Below are 13,653 nucleotides of genomic sequence, written 5' to 3' on the forward strand. Positions count from 1 at the left end.
ATTGGTGGATGTGCTCTGACAGGCGGGCCAGCAAGGCGCAGCGGACCAGGCAGGCGTGTGGCAGCAGAATGCCGATGCATGGGCCAGCCGGCTGCTGCCAGCCTTCCCGCTGTACGCAGACCTGCTGCAGCCGGTCGCACTGGCCGTCTACGAAATGCGCGCTGGTTTCTCCATGCTCGCACACGCGCATACAGCCCTGCAGACAGTGGGCACAAGTCTGGAGCTGGGCGCCGTCCTTGCTCAGCTCATGGCATTCCCTGCCACCAACCTCCGCTCAGGTGAGACCTATGTGTCAATTTACACTATTGATAGCAATGATTGACACACCTGCTTGATCAGAGAGGTTTGGGAGCCCCTTGACAGTGATTCTGATAGGCTAGTGTGCCCTGGTGCAGGAGCTTCGCTGCTGTGCAGTCCTGCGGCGGTGTCAGTGACAGCCGCCACAGCCAGGCAGAGTCAGCAGGGCCAGTCTGCCGCCGGTGCTGAGGTGGCTGTGTACTCTGCGCGCCTCAACGTGCTGCGCGCTGCGCTGCACTCCGCTGCACAAGCTGTGCTTGGGGCAGCGCCCAGTGACTCCACTGCAGCAATGGCCATTGCACCATCGATGCCTTCAGGTGAGAGCAGGAAAAATTGAGCATCTCAGGGCAAGGCTTGAGGCGAGTACCCCAAGCATAGAGAGTATGCCAGTCCTGCATTCGTGAGTGGATTCCATAGTCAGGGGATGTGTGAGGTATGTACAGCCAGTCTGAACCCTATATATTCCTGAATGTTTTGTGAAGAAGGCCTTGTGCAACTATTTTCACAAGCATGGAGATACTCCAGTCCTGCAATTACGAGTGGATGCCACAGCCAGGACATTCGTGAGTGTATTACAATTGGTCTGGACCAATTTAACTTCTAAATGGTTCTGGATAAGGGACTAATGTGGAGCGTGCTATGCAGGGCCAATGGCGCAGTTTGAGGCGGTTCTGACGGCACTGCTGGGCGCGTGGGAGGAGGTCAAGGCGGCCGAGGAGGCGCGCGCCGCACTGGAGGCCCAGCTGTTCAAGACCAAGACCCAGTCCACCACCATCCTCACCGAAGAGGCAAGTTTCCTGCATGCGTCTTCTTATCACTGTCCCCATATGCAGCTGCAAGAATTGTGCTCCTGGGCCCTTCTAGCACTTGAGAATTTTTGATGGCCTGTCCCATAACTCGATTTTCGTTCGGTTTACCCCTTATTATAGAAGATGGGAACGACGTTATTGAAATTACGGGTTCACTCTTTGAAGTTTAGAGAAGGACTTAAGACTCTCAGCAATCCCATCGCAAGGCAGCTCAATAGCCTGGGGTCCACTGCTGCAATCGGTGGGCCCCCCACTTCCGCTGCCAAGAGAGATCCGTGCGGGGCAGCCCGCAAGGGCTGCCGGCTGCACGCGGCTGACAACCGGGTCTGTCTACATACCCACGGAGGTCCCCAGCTCTCCACTGGTGGTCTTCACTCTTGACATGACCACATTCCACAACACCCGCATCACACCATCACATCCCGTTTTGGAAGGAAAATTGGTGTTCACATTTTGCGCATCGCTGCACTTGCTCAGGAAGAAGAGGAGGCAGATTACAAGCAAACCTTCCCGGACCACTCAGCTGCGTTCGCAGACATCCTGGATGCAGAAGGTGATGAGGGCATGCTCGAGCCGGCTGCTCCTGCCGCTGACGAGCAGGCAACGGAGGCCGAGGCCGGCAGCGCAGCCGCGCATGCCCTGCTGCAGGGAGACCTGCTGGAGGACATTGTGCAGGAACATACCAGGTGCACATTTCATTATGTCACATGCCTTCTTTCTTCCATTTCCTTTGGTCATTCCCAGGTTAGCGTTTATGTTGGTGCACTTCAGAGTAATTCATGCCCAATTGTTCTGCGTCAAAGAGTCTGTGAAGAGAGGATGGTGATGTAAGGGAGGTGCGCTAATGTGCAGGGTGTTCCGGCATGTCGCTGGGGCGCAAGATGAAGCTGGTCAGCTTGACAGCAGGATGGTGTTCAAGCATGCGTATGATCTGGGTGCACTGCTAATGAGCAAGCATGCAACCGCCGGTGGCGTGCTGCCCCCCGAGCTGGATGAGCGCACAGCCGCCGGCCACCTCATGCGGATCTGCTTGGAGCAGCAACGCCTGTCGGAGGCGCCCGCCGCCACATCATCCGATGCTGCAGGTTTGCAATCTTCTGCTGCTTCTCGTTGCTACATTCTCTTGAGATGTCTTGCTGCTTCCTGATGCTGCTGTCCATCCACTATCTGCAGTTTATCTTGCAACCTTCGCAGTGTGAAATTACCGTATTTGTATGTGTCTTGCAACCTTGCAGTGTGAAAATTACAACCAAGCTAATTACTGTTTGCACATGCTGCAGCGCGGGAGGGTGCGCTTGACATGGAGAAGCCGTCACTGGCGGAGGCGGGCCTGATGGAGGAGCCGGTGCAGGCGCTGCGCGCGCGTCTGGAGCAGCTGATGGCTGACTGGCCCGACCACCCCATCCTATCCCAGCTCCTCGTCCTCTGCGACCGCCTCGTAGGTACGCCCTTGCACCCACGTCTTGTATTGCGTCCTTTATGTCACTGTAATTTAACCTGCCTGAACACCATTGATGCATATTACGGCATACAGACCGCTGTCGGGCTATTGCACTTCCTCCCAGAGCTGCAGGGCAGAGAAATTGACAGCGGTGAATAGCAAAGGTTCCCCACACTATCCTCCTTTGGGTCTTGCAGAATATTGACATAGTGAGGGGTGGCCGGTGCAGGCATGGTGGCGGAGGCTCCGCTGAAGGCGGCGCTGACGGGGCTGGAGCTGCTGCTGGCGCGCTCGCAGGTGTGGCAGGAGACGGCGGCCTCCCACGTCAGCCTGGCTCCCCAGCTGGAGCGCCTAGCCGCCCTCGCGCTGCGCTGGCGCCGCCTGCAGCTGGCCGCCTGGCGCTCACTCATCCGCACCCTCGCCCAACGCCACGCCGCCGGTGCGGCCGCTCGCTTTTCCCCTTCGTTTAGTGCACATTCTTAATTCCTGCTGCCTCCAGCAGCATGGAGTCGACCTGCATCACCGCTTGACTTGCGTGGTGGGCTGCATCATTAGGCGCCATGTATGACACACGTGATGATGGAGGTCGACCCTTGGCTGCATCCTCAGCCTCTGCGCAGCTTTTGCAGCGGAGATCGGCTCTGATTGTTCTCTTGTGGATGTTTGGGAATCTTCCAAATGACATGCGGAGTGATGCCGGGGTTGCACGCGTGCAGGGGCGCACCGGTCGTGGTTCCACCTGTACCGCATGCTGATGGCGCCCGGCGAGGCGGACGCCGAGCAGGACACGGCGGTGGCGGTGGCGGTGGAGCAGTTCATGCAGAGCGCCACTCTGGGAGAGTACCAGCGCCGCCTGGACCTCATCGGGACCTTCAGGTGGGCCCGCTTGAAGGCAGACTGGTATTTTAGCACAACATCCTTGTGACCGTGACTCTTCATTGATGAACCTTATGAGTTTTGAACTCAAGAGGAATTGGTGTGCATGCACAGATGCCAAGCGGCTGCAAAGGGATCAGCAGTCCAGACGCTTGTGGCGATACTGGAGAACGTGCATGCGTACTACAATCAGTTCAGTCCCCTTGTGGACAAGGCCATCAAAGACAGCCTGGCGCCCATCGAGAAGCGCTTGGAGGTGTGCATTCTTCCCCCAAGTATTATTAATAAATTCCCATCATTTTATCTTGGACTTTTTGTACATTGCTCAAATCTCTCTTTGCAGAAGATTACACCTCTCTATGAACACCTCAACATTGCGTAATGCAGATTTCGTAGCAGCCATGTAGCTCATTCTATAGAAGAGCAAGGGAACTTCGGCAACGGAACGATGCTGACGGCCGCTTGTGTGTCAATTGCAGGACTTTGTGAAGCTGGCCAAGTGGGAGGACCGGGGCTACCACTCCCTGAAGCAGTCCACGGAGAAGGCCCAGCGCCAGCTGCACAAGCTGCAGCGCCAGGCCATCGCCGCGCTCAAGCAGCCGTCTGCCGCCGTGCTGGCCGATGCCGCCAAATCCATGGGCATGGCCGATCTGACCGCCCCCGAGGCCGTCCTTGCCGACTCCGCTCGGCAGCGGCGCAGGAAGCCCGAAGCTGCGCCACCCACTGAGCTGGAGCTGACCGCCCAGGTGAGCCTTTGTTTGACGCAGAAATTCCACAGCTGAAATGATTTAGATATCCTGCAGATCAGATGGGGTTCAGAAGGAGGTGTTGACATTCCCTGGGTTGCAAGGGCCCAATCGATTGCATGGTCTGCGGTGAATGAGTTCAAATTGCTCTGCATGCGTTGGCACAGAGAGTGATGGATGCGGGCCGAAGAAATGATTGCACTTTCGCAGGCTGCGCAAGATGCCGTGCACTGGCGCGCCTTCTGCACGGCCGTCATTGCTGATTTGCAAGCGTCGGCTGTGCACGTTCCTGCTGCCAATGAGACAGATACTGTACGGCCCGACGGCTCCACGCTGTACCGGCAGCGCATCCCACAGCTGGCGCAGCGCATGCAGGACGTCCTGGCATCAAGCCTGGACAATGTCGGCCACCACGCTTCACGTACTGCTCTTTCCCATCTTGGATCAACGCAATTTCGACTGCAAGCAGGAATGTAAGAAGCCAGCGGCAGCTACCTTTCATGCTTTTCCTGTTTGTGTTTCTACATCACGTAGCATGAAATAAGCTTCTGATATATTTTGTGCTGCAGATGCGGGGTCGCTGGATGCTCTGGCGGGCGAGGTGGCGCAGAGGGCGCTGGATCTGCGTGGGGCGGCGGACAAGGGGGCACGCTCGCGCAAGAAGAAGGCCCTCACCGACCTGCTGCACGCGCTGGCCGCCGCGGGGCTGTCGCGCCAGCGCAGCGCCGTTCCCTCCGTCGAGCGCAGCGTCCATGCCTGGTTCACCCAGGTGCGCCCTGGGCAGCACACAACCTCCCTTACTAGCTCTTAAATTTTGCCTTTTTGGTGGACATATCAGGTGGTAGAAAATGCTGCTCCTTGTTGGATGTGGGCGTAATCAAGGCTGCAGGCGTCTTGATCCATGAAGGAGTGTCTTGTTTATTATCGCCTGATCTACCCTGGGTATCGGCTACTTGACTCTTTCCAACATGCAGTGTTTACCTGCACTGCTGTAAATGTCATGACTGTAACTCTTAACCTTGGCTTGTTCTGGACAGGCCTCCCCAGGTGCACTGCTGGAGCACCTGCTAGGCGCAGAGGCTGGCTCCCACAGCGCCCTGCCCACGGAGTCAGTGGCGCAGGCGCGCGCTCTGTGGTCCAAGGCGGACGTGTACTACTACCGCAATGTGGCGCGCATCCAGCGCCTGTGGCAGGTACCTTCTTTGCTGCTCCGCTGCATACCTGAATTTGATGGTATACCCTATTTTGCCGTCTGCACTGCTGAGGGAAACTATTCGTATCCCTCACCCTTGAAGCTGAGAGAGCTCTTGCATGTTCGAGAGTATGGGGTCATGAAGCGTCAGGGAGTGAGTGTGTCAGGATCGCCAGCATGTGTCTTACTTGTTCTCAAGATGCAGTCGGTGTGGGTGCGCGCAGGCGGCCCAGGCGCCGAGCAAGGACCTGTCGCAGCGGGAGGTGGCGGCAGCGCAGCGGCTGAGCGAGCATGCGCTGTTCCTGCAACGCCGCCAGCGCGCCTTCCTCGGCCGCCTTTCCACGGCCGCAGAGCGCCTGCGGTCCCTGTCAAGCACGCTGTCTGATTTCTCGGCTAGCGTAGATGCGCCACCAGCCGTCCCTCCGCAGGCGCGCATTGACCCTAGTATTCTTAATAATTTTCTTTGAAAGTAAAGCACAGTCTTCAGGAATTACATGTCACATCATATTTGCATGCTGTTCAGAAGGGCAATTGTAATGGCCAGCCCCTTGTAAAACCAGGATCTTCTTGACTGATGGAGGAGCTCTCTGGGTGCAGGAGGCTTACAGGGTGTGGGCTCAGAAGCAGGCGCAGCAGCTGGATGACCTAAATGTGCTGGTGGGAGGCTCGGCGCAGCTGCTGGAGGCGTTCTCTGCTGTCGAGAACGCTCCACAGCCCAATAAGCAGCTCAAGGTGAATTCCCAATATCAACCAGAGATGCCACACGTAACTTGCCTATAAGTGGGTTTAACTTTGCATGCTACGATTTTGAGACCCTGTTTGTGTTGATTGCAGGATGCTGGCGGCTGTCTGCAGCGGTGCCACATGGAAATATTGGCAAGCAAGCAGGCTCTGCAGAGCGTGCTTCTGCAGTGCAACACATCTGCCGTCCTGACACCTGCACATGCGAGGATCATTCTACACAATCAGGAGGTCAGTGTCTTCACCATAAACTGCAGGTTTTTGTTTGATTCCACATCCGTTTCTGTGATTATCAGGTGCAATTTAGCAGCGGCGTCATTCAGTGCTGAGTACAAATTTGCGCATGTGCAGGTCCTTCAACGGTCGGAGGCGGATCTGTCTGCAGCCGAACACATCCATGCATACTCCAAGACTGTCCCCAATTGGTCCAAGGTGCAGCAGGCAGTGGCCAACGCAGCCATGGACGGTGTTCAGCTCCAAGCAGCAGCCTGCACATTCACAGCGCCGACAGAGGCATGTGACATGAGCTCAGAGCCCATGGAGGCGTGGTCGATTGCCATGGAGGCAGCAGTCACCTCAATCCTGCTCTGGGCACAGGCCGCTCAAGCCTCTGGCCCTACCAAAGACAGCAAGAATGGTAAGCACCATCGCAACCTCTCAATCCTTGCATCACAGCCAGGACGCTCTTGTCCCATTCACTGCACAAAATATGAAGGGGATTCCATAGGAAATCTTGCAGATCTGAGTGTAATGTTGCATTCAAGCAGGCACCACAGAGGAGGGAGTAGAGGAGGAGCGGCCGCCCAGCATCACAGAGATGATGAAAGACCTGGAGGGCCACGCCGCTCTCCAGCGCCTCGACGCAACCTGCAACGCTGCCGAGGCCCTCACTGCCCAGATCGCTGCCCTGGGCACACCCGATGCTCCTGCCGGTGCGTGCACACCTGCTCTTATCCTCCTTTTGCCTTTTGAGATCTCACATATGCGTTCACGTTTCTCCTGTGACCCCAAAGAGTCAGCAAGAGGCAGAAAAGTCTTGTATGAAATTCTACACAGGAGTCAGCAACAGGCAGGCAGAAAGTCCTACAAGTAACCTTGTCAAGTCTCCCAGGCTGAACCCATTGCGGCTGAGGGATGCAGAGATGTTGCTGGCTGAGTGACTCACGATGACGTCTGTGTACATCAGGGGCGGGTGCGATGGCGGCACAGTCGGCCGCGCTGGCGCCGCTGCTGGGAATGGCGGCTGGCGCGCTGCAGGCCGTGGCCGCGCGCTACCTGGCGCTGCACAAAGCCCTGGCAAAACTCGGCTATGTGGCCGCCTCGCTCTTTGTGGGGCTCATGCAGGAGGGCTTCTGCACCGCCGAGGCCTCCGAGGAAGAGGCCGTCGGCGGAGAGGGCGGCTCCTTCAAGGAAGCCGAGGGCACGGTGAGCGCCGCCGCATACTCCATCTGTTCAATTTGCTGATCGTGTCCAGTCCAGTCAGTGAAGCATGCCCCTGTGTGCAGTCGGTGTTACTGGTGAATGGCAACCCATTGTAAATGCGGTATATTCTTTGCTGAGCATGTCCATCCGGTCACGCAAAAAAGCATGCTGGAGCATGCATGGAACCCATTTGGTGATGGGGGTGTGGTGTCCTCGCAGGGCATGGGCGAGGGCGAGGGTGCCAAGGACGTGAGCGACCAGATCACAGACGAGGACCAACTGCTCGGCGCACAGCAGAAGGACCAGCCCGCAGACGCCCCCAAGGTGCCGGTCTGATACACAAACAACATACAGACCCGTCAGAATTCTTGACCAACTATAGCTTCTTCTACAATTACTTGTTACGACCCCAACCCCTAGCATGCCTAGCTCCCTCGTTCAATAGATATATGCAATTTTTATTGGACATGGCATCAGGGGAATCGTGCACGGAGTTTTGGTAACAGGAGAGGAATCTGACAGGTGGGTCCTGCATGCGCGCAGGAGGAGGAGGAAGCAAAGCAGCAGCCGGAGGAGGAGCAGGATGTGAAGGGGGTGGAGATGGAGGGTGACTTTCAGGGGGACATCCACGACGTGCCCTCGGACGCAGAGAACAGCGAAGAGGAGGAGAATGAGGATGAGGATGGGGAGAAGCTGGACCAGGAGATGGGGGATGTGGGGGAGCAGGGTGAGGTGGTGGACGAGCGCATGTGGGGCGATGAGGACAAGCCCGAGCCGGGACAGAAGCCCGGGGAGGAGAAGTACGAGAAGGACGCCCCCGTGCAGGTGCCTCCACCTTTCTCCCTGCCATGTATTTGAATAATCATTAATCATCGAAGGCATATGCTGCCGCGACTTTCTTCTTGTCTTCAAGCTTGGACTTGCGAGGGGTCTGCACCTCTGTGTGTGTGTCCCCTGGAGGGCCTAGGCTTGCACCAAGTGATGGGTCCCTTTTTCTTCAAACTCAAGACTTGCAGGGATTCTGCATCTTTTTTGTGACCCCTGGAAAACGCAGGCTCACACAAACAGCACTTGCGAAGTCAAAACGCTCATGAATGTCTTTGTATGCACAGGTGGATGACAAGAAGGACCTGGAGTATCAGGCCGGCCAGGAGGAGGAAGCTGGCGGGGAGCAGGGCAAGGAGCCTCAGGAGAAGGATGGCAAGGGAGAGAAGGACAAGAAGGCGCCTGATGAGGCACCAGCCCCAGACCAGGAGGCTGCAGAGGAGGAGCAAAGGGAGGAGGGCGGGGAAGGCCCCATCAACGAAGATACAGAAGAGGGCTATGAGCAGCGCCAGTTTGCCGCTCCTCAGGTCAGCCGATACCTTGAACATATGACGTGACATTTTCTTTTACAATCTTTTCTTCCATACTTGCATGAACGCATTTCTCATTTGCACGTCTTGACTAATACCGCAAGTCTGTGCCATTGTTGCAGGCGCCTGAAGAGGAGCTGGAGCTGCCAGAGGACATGGCCTTGGATGGAGAACAGGGGGACAAGGAGGGCCAAGAAGGCAATGAGGAAGAGGCTGGCGCCGAGCACCCTGACGACGCCGTGCAGCAACCATTTCCAGAGGGGGCCGACAAGGAGGAAGCCCCTGCAGACGGGCAAGAGCAAGAAGAGCAGGGCCCGGACACCGCTCCCCCTGACGAAGGCCCGCCTGAAGAAGGTCAGCAATCTTTGGTTTTAAAAGCTCTTCTTTCGCATTGCAGCCATTTTGAGCCTGAGAGGCACCCACGCCCACTCCTGAGAGATCTTCGAATGCTCTTTTCCTGCATTGCTGTTGTGTGGCGTCTGAGAGGCACCCACGCTCATTCCTGCTTGATTTTAATTTCATTCCTTGCTGCTGTGTAGCAGGTGCAGACGCGGCCGATGAGGCTGCTGCCAAGGCGTTGGAGGAGGGCGGCGGCGATCAGGCGCTGGACGAGTCGGCAGAACCCGGCGAAGAAGAGGAGGTGGAGCCGGCAGCGCAGCATGGCTGGGACGAGGAGCAGCCAGAACAGGACGCCCTCCCAGAGGCTGGGCCCACAGGGCTTGCCTCCCAGGCAGCCGCTGCCCAGGTGTGTACAAGAGACAAAACTTCATTTTCGTGACCCAGCTGTTGACAATCTGCTGAGTGGCGGCCAAATTTCGCTGATGAATTTCCCCTGACATGTGCAGGCAGCAGCACAGCCGGATGCGAGAGGTGTTGGCGACACAGACAAGGATGAAGCAGATGCTGCCGGAGGACAGGATCAGGGAGCGATGGCTGAGGTGAGCATTATCTGAACTCCTGACAATTGTGGAAGATACGTTGCAGTGAGTAGTTCTGACAGGTTTCAGGAGTTGCTGCAATATTCTGAGGTATAATTGTACTGACATTACATTGTGCTATTTGTATTGAAGGCGTGTGTCGTCTCTTTGCAGGATTTGAGCGCTCCAGCAACTCCGCCGCAGGCGCACAGCAGCCGCATGGGCGCATCCGAGTCCGGGCGCCAGGGCAGGGGCCGAGCGGAGGCGGCGCAGGGCGGAGACCAGCCGCCCAGCCGCCAGGAGCAGGCCCTGCAGCAGGCCAACCCCTACCGCAGCCTCGGTGAGCAACCCTCTAGACAGCTCTTCTGCAGCGCATTCACAGCAAATTGAGTTGGTGTGGTTGGAAATGTACAGGCTTGGTGGCAGAACACTTGCTGGTGTCGCGGCTGTTTCCAACCCACGAACCTTCTCTGAGTATCTGCAAGGTTGTGCTGGCAATGCTGCTGTTTGCAACACTCGCAGTCAAGGAGGGAAACATTCACTTCTATTGTGGCATGGCACAGGTGATGCCATGGAGCAGTGGCGCAGGCGCTTGTCCGTCACGATGGACTCCGCTGCACCCGACGCCGGGGATGGTGCCACCCAAGACCATGACGAAGACATGACGAACGAGGACAACACGGCAGGGGGCAACTATGAGTTTATTGCTGACGGCGACCGCAAGCAAGCAGGCATGCCACTGTCTTTGACTGCCCTTCTATCGCCACATGTGAACTGCTCTGGCTGATTGATGTTGCCTATATTCTCTTCGACAAGAAATTCAGGCCAGGCTGGTGCTTGACTGGTGGCTGGTGTGGGAGAGCAGGCGACACGCAAGCGCTGGCACCGGCGACAGAGGAGCAGGCGCGCGAGGCGGCTGCTCCCGAGTCGGGAGCTGCCGGCGGAGACGCCGATGAGGCCATGCCGGATGCTGGGGCGGCGTCCGATGAGGAGGAGGCCGCCATCGCGCAGCCTGAAGGGCCTGATGAGGAGCCCCAGCAGGTCAGGCCCCCTTCTCAATTCACTGTGAGGCAGATTGCAAGACGCCCATTTATATACTTACATCAATATAGGCAGCGGACTCTGTTGAGGGTGGTGTGTGGGTTTTGGGCTATTAAGCACAGTGCAAGTGGCACATGTCTTGCCTCTTTATCAAGTGGCTGTGTTTGGGGATAGTGCGTGAAGTTTGGGTGCTGGTGTGTACAGGCGCTGCGGGGGAGCAAGCAGCAGAAAGCGGGCGCCAACAGGCGTGCAGGTATTGCAGAAGATGAGGAGGATGAGGACATGGGAGAGGATGCTGAGGAGGAGGGTGACCTGGCGGACGGACAGGAAGGCTCGCCCAGGGGCGAAGAAGGTCACGATGCGGCCATGGACAGCTTTGTGGCGTCCCTGCTGCAGCGCACCTCCCTCAACGGTGGCCCAGGTGAGACTCCTTCTACGCATGACATTCAAGCAATCATCTGTTGGCAGAGTTGAGGGCTGAGGCTTCACAGCCAAAGCTCCGGGCAAAGCAAGCTGTACGAAAGCTATGCACATGCTTGCTGCCTTATTTTCCTGTGCTTCTCCTGCTTGGGTTTCTTGATGTGCAATCGTTCCATCACTGTGGCCCGGCCAAATCTGTTCCTGATGTTTCCTGGCAGCAGGGGGAGAAGACGATGAAGACGCGGGCGAGGTGTCAACGGAGGAGGCGGCAGCGCTGCGCGCGCAGATGGAGGAGCTGCTGCGGCAGCCCACCGCTTCTGACGACGCAGACGCGCAGTACGGCCGGGACATGTGGGCGCGCTGCGAAGCCCTTACCGCAGGTGTGCACTCCAGCCGCATGTCCTGGTACCGCTAGATGATTCTCACTGAATCGGCCTATCATGCCATGACAGAGGACCATCTTCGTTCAGTACGGCACACAATCTCACATTTGTGGTTCCTTGCACCGCCAATCAGATAAAAAGTCTCCCTCTTCTAAGTTCTTTCTGGACATCCATTGTCTGACAAGGGTTCAACGCTAAAGACGAAGAACAACTAAAAGGGGTCGTGGCGTGTGTGCAGGGCTAGCGGGTGAGCTTGCAGAGCAGCTGCGGCTGATTCTGGAGCCAACGCATGCGACGCGGCTGGCAGGCGAGTACCGCAGCGGCAAGCGGCTCAACATGCGCCGTGTGATTGCGTACATAGCGTCCCACTTCCGCAAGGACAAGATCTGGCTGCGCCGCACCCGCCCCGACCAGCGCACCTACCAGGTCAGCCCTCCCTTGCCAGCTGTATCAAGTACCTGCTGTCACGTTTTGCAGCATGAAACAGTACGGGATGGGCAGCAGCCTGTCTCCGCGTTGCACAAGTCCATGGGAGGAGTCCGTTTTCGCATGGTGGCCACTGCAAGCGTGCTGGAATATTTATCTGCATATTGTGAAGGCTGGTCCGTATCTCCCGAGGTATCTTGTTCGTATAGGATGCTGAAAGGTCATTCTGAATTCTGCTTATTTGAATGCAAATTCAGAAGTGCGGTGATGTGGTGGCAGGTGGTGCTGGCGGTGGACGACTCGCGGTCGATGGCGGAGAACGGCTGCGGCGGGTTTGCGCTGGAGGCTGTGACGCTGCTGGCGCGCGCGCTGGCGCGGCTGGAGGTGGGCCAGCTGGGAGTGCTGCGATTTGGCGGCACAGACCATGTGCGCCTGCTGCACGCCCTCGATGCCCCCTTCACCGACGCCAACGGGCCCGCCGTCCTCTCCGCCCTCCGCTTTGACCAGGTACTGTGCCACGCCAAACTCATCCATATGCCTCTGAGTAGACGCAGCCTAGCCAGGGTTGAAGCTTGCATGCCATCAAGCTGTCCTGCTTTTGCACAATTGAGTTCCTGTGCCATCCTTGGAAAATGACCAGAGGTGAGGCTGTTTTGAAAAGTTCATGAGTTCATGTGGTAAGGGGCAGAGGCTGATGTTGTACATGGTGGGTGCAGGACAACACGCTGGCGGACCGGCCGATGGTGGAGCTGCTGACGATGCTGATGCACATGCTGGACCTGGCGCGCGCGAACGCAGCTGCCCACGGCTCCGCCCAGCAGCTGCATCAGCTCGTCCTCGTCCTTGCCGATGGCCGCTTCCACGAAAAGGACTCCCTCCGCCGCATGGTCATGGTGCGCTCCCCTGCCGTCAACCTCATTCGTATGTGGCAAGCTCCAACAGAAGCTCCTCATCTGCATGCTCTATGCTGGCATTTTCCTAGCACATAAGCAGGATGTTGACAAGCGCCATAGAGCTCCTTACCTGCATGCTGCTGTTCTGGCAAGCAAGCGAGAGGGAGTTACTGACATGCATGGTGGGCTGACAGCAAGCTGGTGGGTGTGTGCAGGAGGCGGCCTCGAGGCCGGGTGTGCTGCTGGCGTTCATAATCCTGGACAACCCGGCGGCGAGCGTGCTGGACATGCAGGCGGTGCAGTTTGTGGGCGGGCAGCCCACCTTCTCCAAGTACCTGGACAGCTTCCCTTTCCCCTTCTACATCGTCCTGCGCGACCTGGCCTCCCTGCCCTCCACGCTCGCCTCTCTGCTGCGCCAGTGGTTTGAGCTCAGCGCTGCCGGTGCCATGGGCTAGGCTAGCCTGAGTGCATACGACTAGAATTTTATATGCAAAGGCAAGCATAATTAAAGCATGTTGAACGGTGAAGTGGATGTGGCTGTCACAGTGATGTATGATTGAGAGTGGTATTTGAGGTTTTACATGAAGAGGCATGAGCAATGTAATGATCAGGTCCTGTGCCATTGAGAGAGCCATCTTGTAACACACTCCAAGCCTTATATTGCCGCTGAGCCAGATGGGACCAGGTCGGCAGC

The 13,653-nt window shown here is 57.3% G+C and overlaps 1 protein-coding gene across 1 annotated transcript in view; it reads left to right on the forward strand.

The window, feature by feature from the left end:
- COCSUDRAFT_12734 (hypothetical protein) overlaps positions 1 to 13,414 on the forward strand; it is a gene marked incomplete at both ends in the record, with an annotated part of 34,833 nt that extends 21,419 nt beyond the window's left edge. Inside the window, 19 exons of the mRNA XM_005650404.1 lie at positions 23 to 232; positions 957 to 1,089; positions 1,588 to 1,659; positions 2,762 to 2,986; positions 3,567 to 3,679; positions 3,903 to 4,091; positions 4,380 to 4,590; positions 4,715 to 4,917; positions 5,625 to 5,777; positions 7,312 to 7,485; positions 8,116 to 8,256; positions 8,748 to 8,902; positions 10,659 to 10,722; positions 11,060 to 11,144; positions 11,476 to 11,637; positions 11,900 to 12,087; positions 12,451 to 12,573; positions 12,783 to 12,959; positions 13,175 to 13,414. Of these exons, the coding sequence (XP_005650461.1) occupies positions 23 to 232; positions 957 to 1,089; positions 1,588 to 1,659; positions 2,762 to 2,986; positions 3,567 to 3,679; positions 3,903 to 4,091; positions 4,380 to 4,590; positions 4,715 to 4,917; positions 5,625 to 5,777; positions 7,312 to 7,485; positions 8,116 to 8,256; positions 8,748 to 8,902; positions 10,659 to 10,722; positions 11,060 to 11,144; positions 11,476 to 11,637; positions 11,900 to 12,087; positions 12,451 to 12,573; positions 12,783 to 12,959; positions 13,175 to 13,414 (3,018 nt within the window). The remainder of the gene's footprint in view (positions 1 to 22; positions 233 to 956; positions 1,090 to 1,587; positions 1,660 to 2,761; positions 2,987 to 3,566; positions 3,680 to 3,902; positions 4,092 to 4,379; positions 4,591 to 4,714; positions 4,918 to 5,624; positions 5,778 to 7,311; positions 7,486 to 8,115; positions 8,257 to 8,747; positions 8,903 to 10,658; positions 10,723 to 11,059; positions 11,145 to 11,475; positions 11,638 to 11,899; positions 12,088 to 12,450; positions 12,574 to 12,782; positions 12,960 to 13,174) is intronic.
- Positions 13,415 to 13,653: the final 239 nt, after the last annotated feature.

The sequence above is a fragment of the Coccomyxa subellipsoidea genome (assembly GCF_000258705.1).
Source record: "Coccomyxa subellipsoidea C-169, whole genome shotgun sequence".
Classification (NCBI taxonomy): domain Eukaryota; kingdom Viridiplantae; phylum Chlorophyta; class Trebouxiophyceae; family Coccomyxaceae; genus Coccomyxa; species Coccomyxa subellipsoidea.